The 14,277-nt window shown below is 39.9% G+C and overlaps 1 protein-coding gene across 2 annotated transcripts in view; it reads left to right on the plus strand.

Annotated features, from left to right (window-relative positions):
- Nucleotides 1-11,425, plus strand: part of LOC109915172 (pre-mRNA-splicing factor CWC22 homolog) — a 63,560-nt gene extending 52,135 nt beyond the window's left edge. For both annotated transcript variants that reach the window (XM_048614337.1, XM_048614338.1), the window contains 4 exons: nucleotides 356-492; nucleotides 4,320-4,458; nucleotides 5,139-5,239; nucleotides 11,022-11,425. In XM_048614337.1, coding sequence (XP_048470294.1) covers nucleotides 356-492; nucleotides 4,320-4,458; nucleotides 5,139-5,239; nucleotides 11,022-11,283 — 639 coding nt within the window. In that variant the 3' untranslated portion in view covers nucleotides 11,284-11,425. The remainder of the gene's footprint in view (nucleotides 1-355; nucleotides 493-4,319; nucleotides 4,459-5,138; nucleotides 5,240-11,021) is intronic.
- Nucleotides 11,426-14,277: the final 2,852 nt, after the last annotated feature.

A 14,277-nucleotide genomic window follows, 5' to 3' on the forward strand; every position in this document is an offset into this window, starting at 1 on the left:
CCTGATCTAAGATATCTCTGTAATGCTTGGAAACTTTCAGGATTTTTTTTCCTGATATTCCATATAATCATGCAAAAAGCACAAGCTTGATTCTCTTCTACCTTTCCTTAGTCTTTTTCTGTGATACCATATTATATACTTTTGTTTAGAATTTTGGCTGAACAATTAGAGGTGTGAATGTTAGCAAAAATCCATCATTATATGAAGACTGAATGGCTTTCCCACCTTCTGTGACATTACATTTTCATTTGGCAACTGGTTTGTGCACACAATGTGTGTGGATGCTCTGTTCAGTCTGCAGGCTTCTAAAACTACTGTCAATGTTCCAATTTTTTTTTTTGCTGTGGAAAAGCAGACTTCAAGATCCAGAAGTTGTCATAGAAGATCTTCCAGCAAAAAGAGAGATTCATATATAGAGAAAACTCGTGAGCTGAAGGAACAACCATGGAGGTTGGATCCGAAGGAAGCATTGTGGGCTTTTGAAAGACGCAGGTTAGTGTACTGAACTTCAGAATGCATTTAAAACTTAAAAGGACAGTGGAATATTTTCACCTTGGGTTGAAGTGCATAATATTTACAGAGAACAAAATACTGAAAATTGTTGAAATTTGAATGCTTCAGTAATTCAGACTGATAAACTCTCATTTCCATTACATTTGTTTTTGTTAAACATACTAGCAATCATAGATACTTAATGAGCCATCCCCAGATGACTTTACTTTTTTTTATTCAGGATTCATTGGAAACACTAGCAAATAATCTTCTTAAGCAGGTGTTGGTTTATTCTGATCACTGAATACAACTGTTAGATTTATGCCAAATTCCTTTCATTTGATTTGTTATAGTCATATGTACTGAGATACAGTAAAAAGTATTGTATTGCGTGCTGAACTGATAAACCGTACCTTACATAAGTACATCAGGTTAATAAGAAAAGAATGAGAATATAGTGTTAAAGCTACAGAAAAGGTGCAGAGAAAGATCAACTCTTACATGTGAGAGGTCCGTTCATAAGTCTGATAACAGTGGGGAAGAAGCTGTTCTTAGATCTGTTGCTATGTGTTTTCAAACTTTTGTATCTCTGCCTGATGGAAGAGGGTGGAAGAGAGTATAACCGGGTGGGAGGAGTCTGATTATGTTGGCTGCTATCCGAAGCAGTGGGAAGTGTAAATGGAGTCAGTGGAAGGATGACTGGTTTTTGCGTTGGATTGGGCTACATTCAGAACTCTCTAAGTTCTTGCAGTCTTGGGCAGAACAGTTGCCATATCAAGCTGTGATGCATCCAGATAGGATGGTTTCTGTGGTGTATCTAAAAAAATTGGTATGTGATGGTAGATATGCTGAATTTCCTTAGCCTTCTGAGGAAGTAGAAGTGTTGGTGTGCTTTCTTGACTGTAGCATTGACATGGGATGGTCCAGGACAGATTGTTGGTGATATTTACTCTTAGGAACTTGAAACTCTCGACCACCTCCACCTCAGCACCATTGATACAGACAGGGGCATGTCCTCTACTCTGCTTCCTGAAGTCGATGACCAGCTCGTTATTTTGCTGACATTGAAGGAGAGATTGTTGTCTTTACACCATGCCACTAAGCTGTCTGTCTCCTTCTGTACTCTATAAAAACCGAAAGAACTGTGGATGCTGTAAATCAGGAACAAAAACAAAGTTGCTGGAAAAGCTCAGCAGGCCTGGCAGCATCTGTGAAGGAAAAAAACAGAATTAACATTTCGGGTCTGGTGATCTTCCTTCTGTACTCTGCCTTGTTGTTTGAAGTCCGACCCACTATGGTGGTGTCATCAGCAAATTTGTGAATGGAGTTAGAGTTGAATTTAGCTACACAGTCATGAATGCATAAGGAGTATAGTAAAGGGCTGAATATGCAGCCTTGCAGGCCACCAGTGTTGAGGATTCTTGTGGTATTGCCACCTATCCTTACTGATTACGGGAAGTCAAGGATCCAGTTGCAGAGGAGGGAGCAGAGCCCTAGGTCTTGGAGTTTGGAGATGAGTTTTGATGGAGTTATGGCATGATGACACAGCTAAAGTCAATAAATAGGAGTCTGATATAGGTGTCCTTGTCATCCACATGTTCCAGGGATGAGTGTAGGGCTATAGAGATGGTGTCTGCTGTGGGCCTGTTGTGACGGCAGACAAATTGTAGCAGATCAAGGCAGTCTGGGATGCTGGATTTGATGTGTGCCAATATTAACCTCTTGAAGCACTTCATAATGATGGATGTTAGGGCGAAAGTCATTGCCTGATTTTTCTTTTGCACTGGGATGATGGTGGTCTTCTTGATGCAGGTGGGAACCTCACATCAGAATAAGCAGACGTTAAAGATGTCTGTAAATACTCCCGCCAGCTGGTCCATTTAGGAGCTGAGTGCACAGCTATGGACTCCATCCAGGCCAGTCGCTTTCTGTGGGTTCATCCTCAAGAATGCTGATCTGATATCTGCGGCAGTGACTGTGGGTACAGGTTAACCAGAGGCTGGCAGGCAGGTGGCATCATTTCACTGACCTTCCATTAAAAACAAGCATAGAATGCATTGTTGTCAGCGATTCTACCCGACTTTGTTTTGTAGCCTGTTATACCATGTAACCCATGCCACTGCCGACATGTGTTTGTGTGGTTAGTCCAGAACTCTAGCTTAGTCTGGTATTGTCTCTTGGTGTCCCTGATGGCTTTCCTGTATAGATCAAGGTCACTCAGACCCGGACTTCAATAGGGATTAGACCTTCCAGTTCATCCATGGTTTCTGGCTGGGGAACACTCGCATTAACTTCTTTGGCACCAGTCCTCTACATACTTGCTGATGAAATCTGTGACGGTAGTGGCGTATTCATTTAGGTTGACCACTGAGTTCTTGAATACAGACCAGTCCACCAACTCCAAGCAGTCACATAGGAGCTTACTACTGTAAGACTTTCTGTACCAGATCTTCACACTTCAGTTTCTGCTTGTAAGCTGGGAGAAGGAGCACAGCCTTATGGTCTGATTTATTAAAATGTGGGCAGAGGATGGAGCGATAGGCGTCTTTGATTATGCAGCAATGGTCCAGGATGTTTGGGCCTCTGGTGGGACAGGAAACGTGTTGGTGGTATCTTGGTAGCATATTCTTGAGGTTGGCATGGTTGATGTCACTAGCTACGATGAACAAGGCCGGAGGGTATTCCATCTGAAGGTTATTTGTAGCGGTGTATATTTCATCAAGTGCACCTTTCACTTCTGCATGGGGTGGGATGTAAACTGCTGTCAGGATAACAGAAGTAAAATCCCACGGCAGGTAGTAGGGACAGCACTTAATCGTTAGATATTCCTGGTCTGGAGAGCAGTAACCCAACAGGGTCATCACATCTGAGCACCAAGAGGTGTTGGTCAGGAGGCAGACCCCTCTACCCTTTGCATTGCCTGAGGACACTGTGCAGTCTATCCAGTGGATTGAGAAGCCCTCGGGTTGTAAGGCACAGTCGGGTGAAGCAGGAGTGAGCCGTGACTCTGTCGCACACAGCACGTAGCAGTCTCTCAATTCCCTTTGTCTTTTGACTAAATTTTGACACTAGCTGAGGAACAAAAAGAGTACAGCCTTCATCATGAAGAGACTAAGAGAAGTTGGAAGCTGCAGTCATTCACTGATTGCAGATCAGATATTTGATTGCAGTCCGTTCCTGTCATCTGCTAACATTATTGGTTCTTCTTTATGATGTAAATTCTGGGACCAATTTATTGCCTTGGCAAAGTGGCTACAATGCTTGGAGTTTTGTCAGTTAGCATTGATAGGGTTTTCCTAGCACAGAGTATACAATGTCTAATGTAACGCCATTTCTGCCCATGCCGCATTTGTAGTAGAGATTATTGGAATGTGATCAAAGAAGTTACTTGCCTGGTTTCCCCCTCTCCAAATTGTCTACCTGAGGTTGTTAAATCTGCACAGATCAGATATCAAAATATAATAGTCCTGTCCAAGAGAGACCACTGGATACCGTCCTTTGTTTTAGAAGTACTTTCTCCCCTTGTTCCTTTCGCACTTTCAATAACATATTACAAGAGTCATTGATATATGGTAATCAAATAAAAGTTCGTCACTTTCTACGATCTGTTATTTCATGAGACCAACTTCTGCCATTTTATCTAATTTTCTCATGAAATTTGTAAAACACGAGCCTTGAATATAGGACAATTAATGCCATTTTAGTCATTGTCAATCTTCCTGTTAATTTTTAATTTACACAAAGAAGTTGAAGGTGACTTGCATCTATATAATGCTCACTTCAGGGTATTTGATTTCTGAAGTGATGTTTTTTCTGTTTCTCTCTAGAGAGCGTGAAATATGGGAAGAAGAAGCTAGAGAGTTATTAGAAAGGGACCTTGATCGACTCCAGCTTGAGAGGATGTGTCTTGAAAGAGGGAGACTGGATGAATCTTTTCCGATAAGGCAGAGGTTATTGTTAGGGGAGGTAAGGAGAATGATCTGCAAATGGAAATTGAAAATGCCCTATTGTGATTCTGTTGTTAATTTTTGTCTGTCTGTGGACCTTTGACTATTTTTTGCATCTTTTCTTAATTACTGCACCGTCTGGTCACTGACAGATGTTGGTGTCATACAAGCTGTGGTCTCCTGATTCCACTTCTAATATATTTTATCTAGATTGGCTGAGAGGTTGGATAATTAAATTTAATTTTTTTAGTGCTTTCTTGATTTAATCCAAACCCTCAAAATTTAAAACAAAACCATAAAGTTCTAGAGAAACTGAGCAAGTCTGGCAGCATCTGCAGAGAGAAAAGCAGCTAGCATTTCATTCCGGAGATAGTAGGGTCTAGGCCTGAAACGTCAGCCTTCCTGCTCCTCTGATGCTGCTTGGCCTGCTGTGTTCATCCAGCTGTACACCTTGTTATCTAGCATTTCATTCCAGTGACTTTTCATCGGAACTGTGAGCAGAAAGGTCACTGGATACAAACGTTAACTCTGTTTTTCTCTCTACAAATGCTGCCAGACCTTCTAAGTTTTTCCAGAACTGTGTGTTTGTTTTAAACTTGTACTAGTTGTTTGTGTGAGCTATAATCTCAGTGAATAACTATTAGCCTGGCACAGAGTTAAGTAAAGGTGATGTCTACTGAATGTGTTCCTTTTATATAGGCAGAAAAGCAAACACAGGAACGAACTTACCGACAGAGGGAATGGCTGCTACAGAAAATGTGCTTGGAAGAAGCTGTAAAACGACAGTTTTTTGATATTGGGTAAAGCAAATCTTGATTGTCTTCCAGTTTTCAAATAATTCTGAGAGAAGATGTCTAATTGGTGAGAATTATAGACATTCATATCCCCTGAAAGCTCAATCAGTAAAAATAAAAATAAGTGTAACTGACTGAGAATGATCAATTAGGCCCTAGAAACAATCCCTGTTCAATCTGTATTTAGCTGACCTTAAATAGAGCAGTCGTCTTCTAAACTATGCTTCTTTTGCTTAGCTAACTTTGCCACTAGGTGGGAGAGGAGGTGAGGGATAGGTAACAGAGTGATAATGATTACTGGACAAGTAATCCAAAAGCCCTAACTGGAACAAAAGGTTGGTTTCGGTAATGGTGACGATGGAAATAATGTAAAAAACCCATCTAGTTCCCTTGAGTCCTTTAGCGAAGGAAAGCAAAACAGTCCAACCTGGTAAATTACTGGCCCATCAGTCTACTCTCATTCATCAGTAAAGCAATGGATCAAATCATCGAACTGCACTTGCTTAGATTAACCTGTTCACTGCCACTCAGTTTGGGTTCCTCCAATTTCACTCAGTTATTGACCACATTACAGCCTTCGTTTAAACACTGACAAAAGAGCTGATTTCCACAGGTGACGCAAGAGTGACTGCCCTTGAAAACAAGGCTGTCTTGACTGAGTGTGGCATGAAGGAGCCCTAGCAAAATGAGTAAATAGGAATCGTGGTTGGATTCATACTTAGCACAAAGGAAGATGGTTGTAATTGTTGGAGGTCAGTTATCTCATCTCTGCAGGAGTTCCTCAGGGTAGTGTCCTCGGCCCAACAATCTTCCAATCATACAAACAAGTAACAAGAGTAAGCCACACGACCCTTTGGGCCTGCTCTGTCATTCATTAAGATCATGGCTGATCTGACATTAACCTCAACGCTGCATTGCTCTATGTCCTGATAATCTTTCACCCCGTGGTAATCAAGAATCTCTCTACCTTCATATTTAAAGATTCTTCATTCACTGCCTTTTGAGGAAGGATATTCCAAAGATAGTCAATCCTCTTAGGGGAAAAAAAGTTTCTTCATTATTCTCTTAATAGGTGACCCCTCCTTTTTAAACAATGTTATCCCCGGTTTTGGAATCCTCTACAAGAGAAAACATTCTTTTGACATCCACCTGATCACGACCCTTAAGGATCTTGTATGTTTCAATTGAGTCAACTCTGACGCTTCTGAATTCAAGACAATACAGGCCTAGTCTGTCTAGCCTTTCTTCATAAGGCAATCTGCTTATTTCCAGGTATTAGTCAAGTAAACCTTCTCTGGATTGCTTCCATTGCATTGACATCCTTCCAAAAGGATGGTAACCAATACTGTACATAGCAATTCATGGTCTCACCAATGCCCTGTAAAACTGAAGCATAACCTCCCTACTCTTGCATTCAAATCTCCTCGCAATAAAGAACAACATTATTAGCTTTCCCGATCACTTGCTGTACCTGCATACTAACCTTAGTGGCGTATTCACATGGACACCCAGATCTCAGAGCTCTGCAACCTTTCATCATTTAGGTGATATGTTTCTTTTATATTCTTTCTGCAAAAATAGACAATTTCACATTTTTCTACATTGTATTCCATTGGCCAGATCCTTGCCTACTTACTTAACCTTACATAACGGGCAGCACGGTAGCTCAGTGGTTAGCACTCATGCCTCACAGCACCAGGGACACAGGTTTGATTCCAGCCTTGGGTGTCTGCGTGGAGTTTGCACGTTCTCCTTGTCTCTGCTTGGGTTTCCCTTGGGTGCTTCAGTTTCCTCCCACAGTCCAAAGATAGGCAAGTTAGATCGAGTGGCAATACTAGATTGTCTGTAGTGTCCAGGGTTGTGCAGGTTAGGGTGGGTTAGCCATGGCACATATGGAGTTACAGGGATAGGGTGGGGGCTGCGTTTGGGTGGGATGCTCTTCAGATGGTCAGTGCAGAATCAATGGGCCAAATGGCCTCTTGCCACACTGTAGGGATTCTATGATTCTAACCTATCCATATCCCTTTTCAGGCTCCTTATGTCCTCTTCACAAATAACTTTCCTACTTATCTCCCCACATTCCCACTTATCTATAGCAAATTCAGCTACCATGCATTCAGTCCATTTATCCAAATCATTTATATGAATTGTAAAATGTTGAGACCCCCCCCACACCATGTATTGTGAGCAGTTTTGGGCCCTGTATCTTGGAAAGAATGTGCTGGCTTTGGAGGGGGCATAGAGGAGGTTTACAAGAATGATCCTGGGGATGAACGGCTTGTCACATGATGAGCGGTTGCGGACTCTGGTTCTGTACCCTTAGAAGGATGAGTGGGGATCCCATTGAAACTTACAGAATACTGAGAGTCCATGATGGAGTGGATGCAGAGATGATTTTTCCAGTGGTAGGAGAGACTAGGATCTAAGTGCACAGCCTTAGAGTGAAGGCACAACCCTTTAGAACAGAGGTAAGGAGAAATTTCTTCAGCCAGATGGTGGTGAATCTGTGAAAATTATTGCTGCAGAAGACTGTGGAGACCATGTCATTGAGTGTATTTGAGACAGAGAGAGACAAGTTCGTGATTAGTAAGAGGATCAATGATTATGGGGAGAAGGCAATGGAATGCATTTGAGAAACATATCAGCCATGATGGAATGGTGGAGCAGATTCAATGAGCCAAATGGCTTAATTCTACTCCTGTATCTTATGGTCTTATGTTACTAAGTAAAAATCTTGAAATATCCATCCTAACACCACTGTGGGTATGCGTATGCTATATGGACTTGCAGTGGTTCAAGAATGATCCTTATTGATTAGGCATTGCCTTTCATTCTTTCTGTCGCAAAGAACAAGACCCTGTTTATTAATAAATGTAGCCTCCAGTACATGCAAATGAACCAGAAAAGGATTGTCAACCAGGATCACGAATCGGTTGTCAATGTAATTGTTCACATACTCGGGATAATCAGCAGTTGTTGTCCAGTTACAGAATGCTACCTCATGTTGGACAATGTGTTGAGTTTTGCAAGTGCAGTCTGATTGGGTACAGTCAGTACTTTACTTGTTGAAAATACTTGAAGGAATGTGATCCACCAGTCCTTGGGATATATGGCCTACATAACTATCAATACATCAGCACTAAAGTTCATGTATCACATTACTCATTAGTGTGGCAGGTAGAATGTCTTTTCCCTGTAACCCTGGACATTGTTTTTATTCAAATAATTATTTAATGCCCTTTTGAATGCCTGAATGAATCTTCCTCCACCACATTTCTAGACACTACATTACATTCCCTAAATGGAGAAAAGTTTGCTTCTGTTGCAAAACACTTTAAATCTAAGCACCCGGTTCTCTATCATTTTATAAGCAGAAGTAGTTTCCCCCATCCATTCTGACGATTTTGAAAGCTCCTATCAAATCTCCTCAGCCTTCTCGTCTTCAAAGCAAACGATTTCTTCAATTTAGCCTAAGAATTGAAGTTTCTCAGCCATGAACCATTTTTGTAAATCTCTTTTGCACCCTCTAATGCGTTCACATCTTTCTGAAAGTGTGGTACCCAGAACTGTACACAATTCTCCACTTCAGGTCTAACCATGTACTTCAGCATGAATTCCTTGCTCTTGTATGCTACATCCATATTAATGAAGGTAGAATACTGTTCCCTACAATACTGAGTACTGTATTATAAATGAATTTAGAAATGAAATGGTATCACATTAGATTTAATACGCTCTTGAAGAAATTTAGCATTGAGCTTACCTATTCTTAACTGTAAAATGAACTGTGTTGTTGATACCCCAAATTTGGATTTGATGTACTTCTGTCTCAGATATACCAATAGTCACTTGGTAGTACAGAAATTGAGTGATGCCGAAAAACACATATTTTGTCAAAGCTTTCATTTTGCACTCATCAGGAGAATATGCAAGAATACCAATTAAGGGGGAAAATCTTTGAAAGTCCCCAGTCTACTGCAGATTAAAGGGAAGGTACCTTAAAAGTTTAAGCAACAGGTGAAGCTTGCTGTTTCACATTGCTAATACGTAGTAGCAACATGAGTGTTACCTGCCACTCTCAGGATGTTGCAATCAAGCCAAAAACATGTTCTGCCTTTCTCATCAATGAATAAAATGGTATATAAATTTTAGTGCTAGCCTGATGCCAGGTATGCAGGCAATACTTTTCAAAAAAACTGGTGGTTTGTGAAAAACAGCATATCCCTTCAGCTGTTTGCAACAAGTAAATTACTTGCCATACTCAACCACCTTAAGCTTGTAACACAGTGTCCAACATTAGATGTGATTCTGCCATTGGACAATATTTACTGAAGAACTTTGAGTGTGCAACCAATTGCGCTGACAACCAAGTTAGGATAATTGATTGGGCTTGCAGTTTAGCATATTTGTGGTGGAAGCTACATTCATTATCACACAGGGCTTTGTTTGTAGACAAAAAATATGTACACCTGTAAACCAATCAGCACTGTCCTCTTGTGCATTATAAATATTGGATTTCCCCTTGGTATTCTTTCAAACTGTCAAATTTTGCTATTGGCAGTATGTGTCTTTTCTCAGAAACATTCAGAATCTTTACTACTAAACAGCTAAATGTATCTGTACTATTTCACTTTAACCACTCCTAGTTCCATATTATTGCCAAACTTCGGGTAAATAATTAGCTTCTGAATTCCCTATTGGATAACTTGGTGACTATAACGAAGCTGTGACTGTATCGATTCTGTAAACTCCTTGAGGAACGTAAATAGATATTCCTGATCAGCAACTGTAAGATAAAGGAAGGAATAAAGTCAGTTAAGAGACCTGAAACTTACGACGTGGAACTTAACTCATTGGGAGGGTGCTGTATGGAGTGAAATGAAGCTGTGAAGCAAGTAGAAAACGGAGGCTTTAAATTTCATCCTTTGGGGTTTAGAGGTCATTAACATTGAAAGTGGTGAGATGTTAGTGATACAGTGAGGCCAAGGAGTGTTGTGTCAGCAGGATGTAGAATAAGGCAGGACATAGACAGCTGAGTTTTGGGCACATTGGTCTCTGGAGGTTTTAGGATGCTAACCAGCAGAGTGAGTATTGGAATTATTGAACCTAAGATGATACAATCATGGATTATGGTTTTGGCTGTAAGAAGAATTAAGGTGTCTATTTTTCGTTAGGTTGTAGAATTGAAAAAGAATATCAAGCTTTTCCTGCTCTGGCGCAAGCTAACCAACTAATAAGAGCAATAGAGTAAGTAGCAAGGAACATTTCTAGTCTTTCTCTGGCACGGACTGAAAATAGTAGTTTAAATCTTCCTGATAACTAATTAGGAGTAATATTCATTCATCCACTGACAGGCAGTTTGACCGTAGAGAGCAGAACTGGGGTCAAAGGAAGTAGTGGAACTTTCCAACTGTATCTACGCTGCACTGTCCTGACGTCTCCAACTTTCTTTCTGTAATAAGAGTTATCGATAATTGATAACCAATACTTGCTTAACTGATGCCTTGCACTGGTTTGTCATTGTCTGTCTTATATTCATTGTTCCTACATATTAAACCCAGAACTCCATCTGCTATTGTAGCATTGCTAGATTTTTTCCACCTGCTTTATAATTCAGCACTTCTTTGCTTTTGCATTCCATTAGAAATATACTGTTTACATTTTTCATTCTCTGTTCTTTTTCCAAGTAGATGTCACCTGGGCCTTGTATGTATAAATGGTTACTTGGTAATTTGAGTCCAGTTAGCCCAAAATGAAGCATGAAATATTAATTTTCTTTCTTCATTAGACCACATGGAGCATGGGAACGAGAAACAAAACAAGAGTGGGAAGGTAGAGAATTGGACCAAGTAAAGTATGAAAGATTACGTCTTGACAGAAAAACACTGGAACCTGAGACACAGGAAAGGTTACCATTCTTCTTAGGTGGGGTAAGGAGAACAATGCAGAGCAAGTGTAAAAGGGCCTTGCAGACAGATTTTGTCACTGTCTTTCTCCTTGTTAAATTTCTGAGTTGTGGCTGCTGTTTTGGTTTGAATGTTACTTTTTGAAACTTCGCTGCAAATGTTAATGAATGAATTCCGATGAACTCAGTTATGTAAATATTGCTTCCACTCTTGAGGCTTACCATGACATGCTATAAAATATGAAGATTGGGTAAAATGGCTTGTTTTGTGTCCTTTAGTTTTACTGCTGCATGAATGTTTATCCCCATTGTTTTGCTTAACTCTTGATTATAGTTTTTATGATCACTATCACTAAGACTAGTTTTATATTCTATATTTATTTAAATTCCACCAGCTGTCATGGTGGGATTTGATCCCACGCCCCAGAGCATTAACATGGGTCTCTGGATTACTGGTGCAGTGGCATTATCACAATGCAAGTATTTTCACTGTTTTTTTTAAAGAATAAGTATTGGGTAGGAGAACAGTTAGAATAGACTCTTCAGCCCAGTTTTTAGGATTAGACCTCAAACGAAAGTCTTCTCAAGAGGACGTAAGAGATCCAGTAACACTATTTGAAAAAGAATAGATGAGTTCTACCTATTATTCCACAACCTACATCATTTAAAAACAAGAGATCGGGATATCTCATTGCTATTGGTGGTGCCTTGTATGCAAGTTGACTGCTGTATTACGAAGTTACCTGATTGACCACACTTCAGAAGCATTTCTTTCTTCCTTGCATGTATCATTGTCTATAAACTAGGTCTCATAACAATAGGTCTGGTTGCTAAGATGATGTGATCTACTTTCCAACCGGTTATCTGTCTATGAAATGGTACAAACAATGCAGAAGTGTCCATCTGTAGCTAACCCCATGACATTGGGCTATGGGTTGGGACATTGATCTTGGGCCATCCTATTTCATTTGTTGGTTAAATACCTTGAAGTTAATGACTATTGATTAGCATTGTTTATTGTCAAGTTCAGAACTGAACATGTTCTGTCATGTCTTTGAGCTGTTTTATTTTCATTGTGGCCAGCGGTAAGTAAGCAGGATTTAATTTGCTTGCAAGTCAACAGTAGATTTCCTGTTTACAAAATGGGAGTATATTGTCTTTTGCTGGGTCAAAATTTGTCTTTTTTCTTCTTTTCAAGAACATGCACTCCCAGATTTTCTTGGCTACTATTTGACTTTTAGGGCCTACATTTTGATTTTCAGGGCTCCTTAGGTTAGAAACCAAACTTTTCAAAGTAAGGATGTGCAAACTTGCTGCACATCTCTACCAAAGAATATTAAAAAAAATAGAAACTTGTACTGGGCATGCAGCCAGTGCTCAACAGCATAACATTTTTCTTCATTCACCACCCATCCACCCTATTGTCCTTCTGCAGCTGCTGATATTAAGGCAAACTTGGGACCTGGAGGTTAGGCTCTTCTGGGTCAAATGGACTCCCAAATCTTCTGATATGTCAAACTTGTAAAAAAAAATACATTGATAACCAAGAATGTATACAGACGGGGTCTTCTATACATTTAAAGAAAAAAGTCATAAGGGGAACAGACAAAATTGATTTCCCCATAGTATTTTCTCCCTTTACATCAGATCTCTTAAAACTAAAAGAGGAAGAAATCCTCCAAAACATCCTTTTTCCTTTTATTCCAGATGTAGTTTCTAAATTTAAAAATGAGGAAGAGAGTTTTAGAAGGAAAAATAAAGATCTTTTTTGTGAAAGACTTGGAAAATCATACTAATTTAATTGACTCAAATAAAATGTGGAAGTGGGCAATGTTACCCACATCTCTCTCGCCCTGAGAGGTTCTTCCTTCTCCCTCCACATCCAGTCGACTGCTTACACTGTCTTTCTTTCTACCTCTCACTCTGATTTTCTTACAGACACAGACAGAATCACTATACCTGTACCACATGCACCAACATCTTGGTCTCTTATTTCTCTGTCTCTTTTTCTCTCTCTCTCTCTCCTGCTGCTGCTCCACTTCCTCAGATCACAATTTTCCTCTACTATCTAGTTGTTCTTTCAATCATAACTTCTGTCTCTGGAGAAAGGCCAAGAACAAGAGTAAGGAAGCCTGTGATTGTAAAAGTTGGAGCAGTAGCATTTGAGATTGATGTGTGATTGCAGCAGCAATTGCTCACAGATTCTGTCTCCAAGGTATGTTTGTTCTTTCCATTGTCTATCACAAAATTGTTGAGGGAGCCTTATTCCATAAAATTTAACAATAGGGCTGACAATTTCATGAAAGATGTTTACCCCATCTTTGTATTTTTGAGGAGTCATTTTAGAAGAGGATTCAACTGTTACCCTGTTTCTTTTGAGTATTGATATGGAGTTTGTTATATGCATTAAGCCAATAGCAAGTACTTTTATCAATAGTAAAGGAAAGAGATCACAAAGGGTGGTATGACTCCATTAAGTACAAGTGCACTTGTTGTAAAGATGTACAATGCACAATGTTAAAAGGGTTTAGTATCCATTTTCACAGTAGAGGAAGAGAACAAGATATCAAAGTAACAGGGAAATCTAAAGCAAGGAATTTGATGGATTTAAATATTATTTTTAAAATATATAATGGAGAAATTATTCAAACTTAGAATACCTTATTGAACACAATAGATGAGAAAGTTGCAAATCTTTGTCACCATTCTCCAAAGCACTCTAAATTCAGGGATTGTACCTGTGGGTTGAAAATGAGCAAATTTCGTACATTATTTAAAGAGGGATGGTGAAGAAACTAGATGGCAAGACCTTTTAAATTTTATCCTATTTGTAGCGAAATATACACAAGGGATTACTAGAGGAAATAATAGTGCCAATGTTGGAAAACCTGGATTGGTAATTGATTGAAATGCAGAAGATTCAGAGTAGAGGCTACTGTTTCAGAGATAGTAGGAACTGCAGATGCTGGAGAATCTGAGATAACAAGGTGTAGAGCTGGATGAACTCAACAGGCCAAGCAGCATCAGAGGAGCAGGAAGGCTGACGTTTCGGGCCTAGACCCGAAGAAGGGTCTACTTGAGAAAGGATGCTTTGGCACTGGAGGGGGTGCAAAGGAGTTTCACTAGGTTGATTCCAGAG

The sequence above is a fragment of the Rhincodon typus genome, chromosome 29 (assembly GCF_021869965.1).
Source record: "Rhincodon typus isolate 14 chromosome 29, sRhiTyp1.1, whole genome shotgun sequence".
Taxonomy (NCBI): domain Eukaryota; kingdom Metazoa; phylum Chordata; class Chondrichthyes; order Orectolobiformes; family Rhincodontidae; genus Rhincodon; species Rhincodon typus.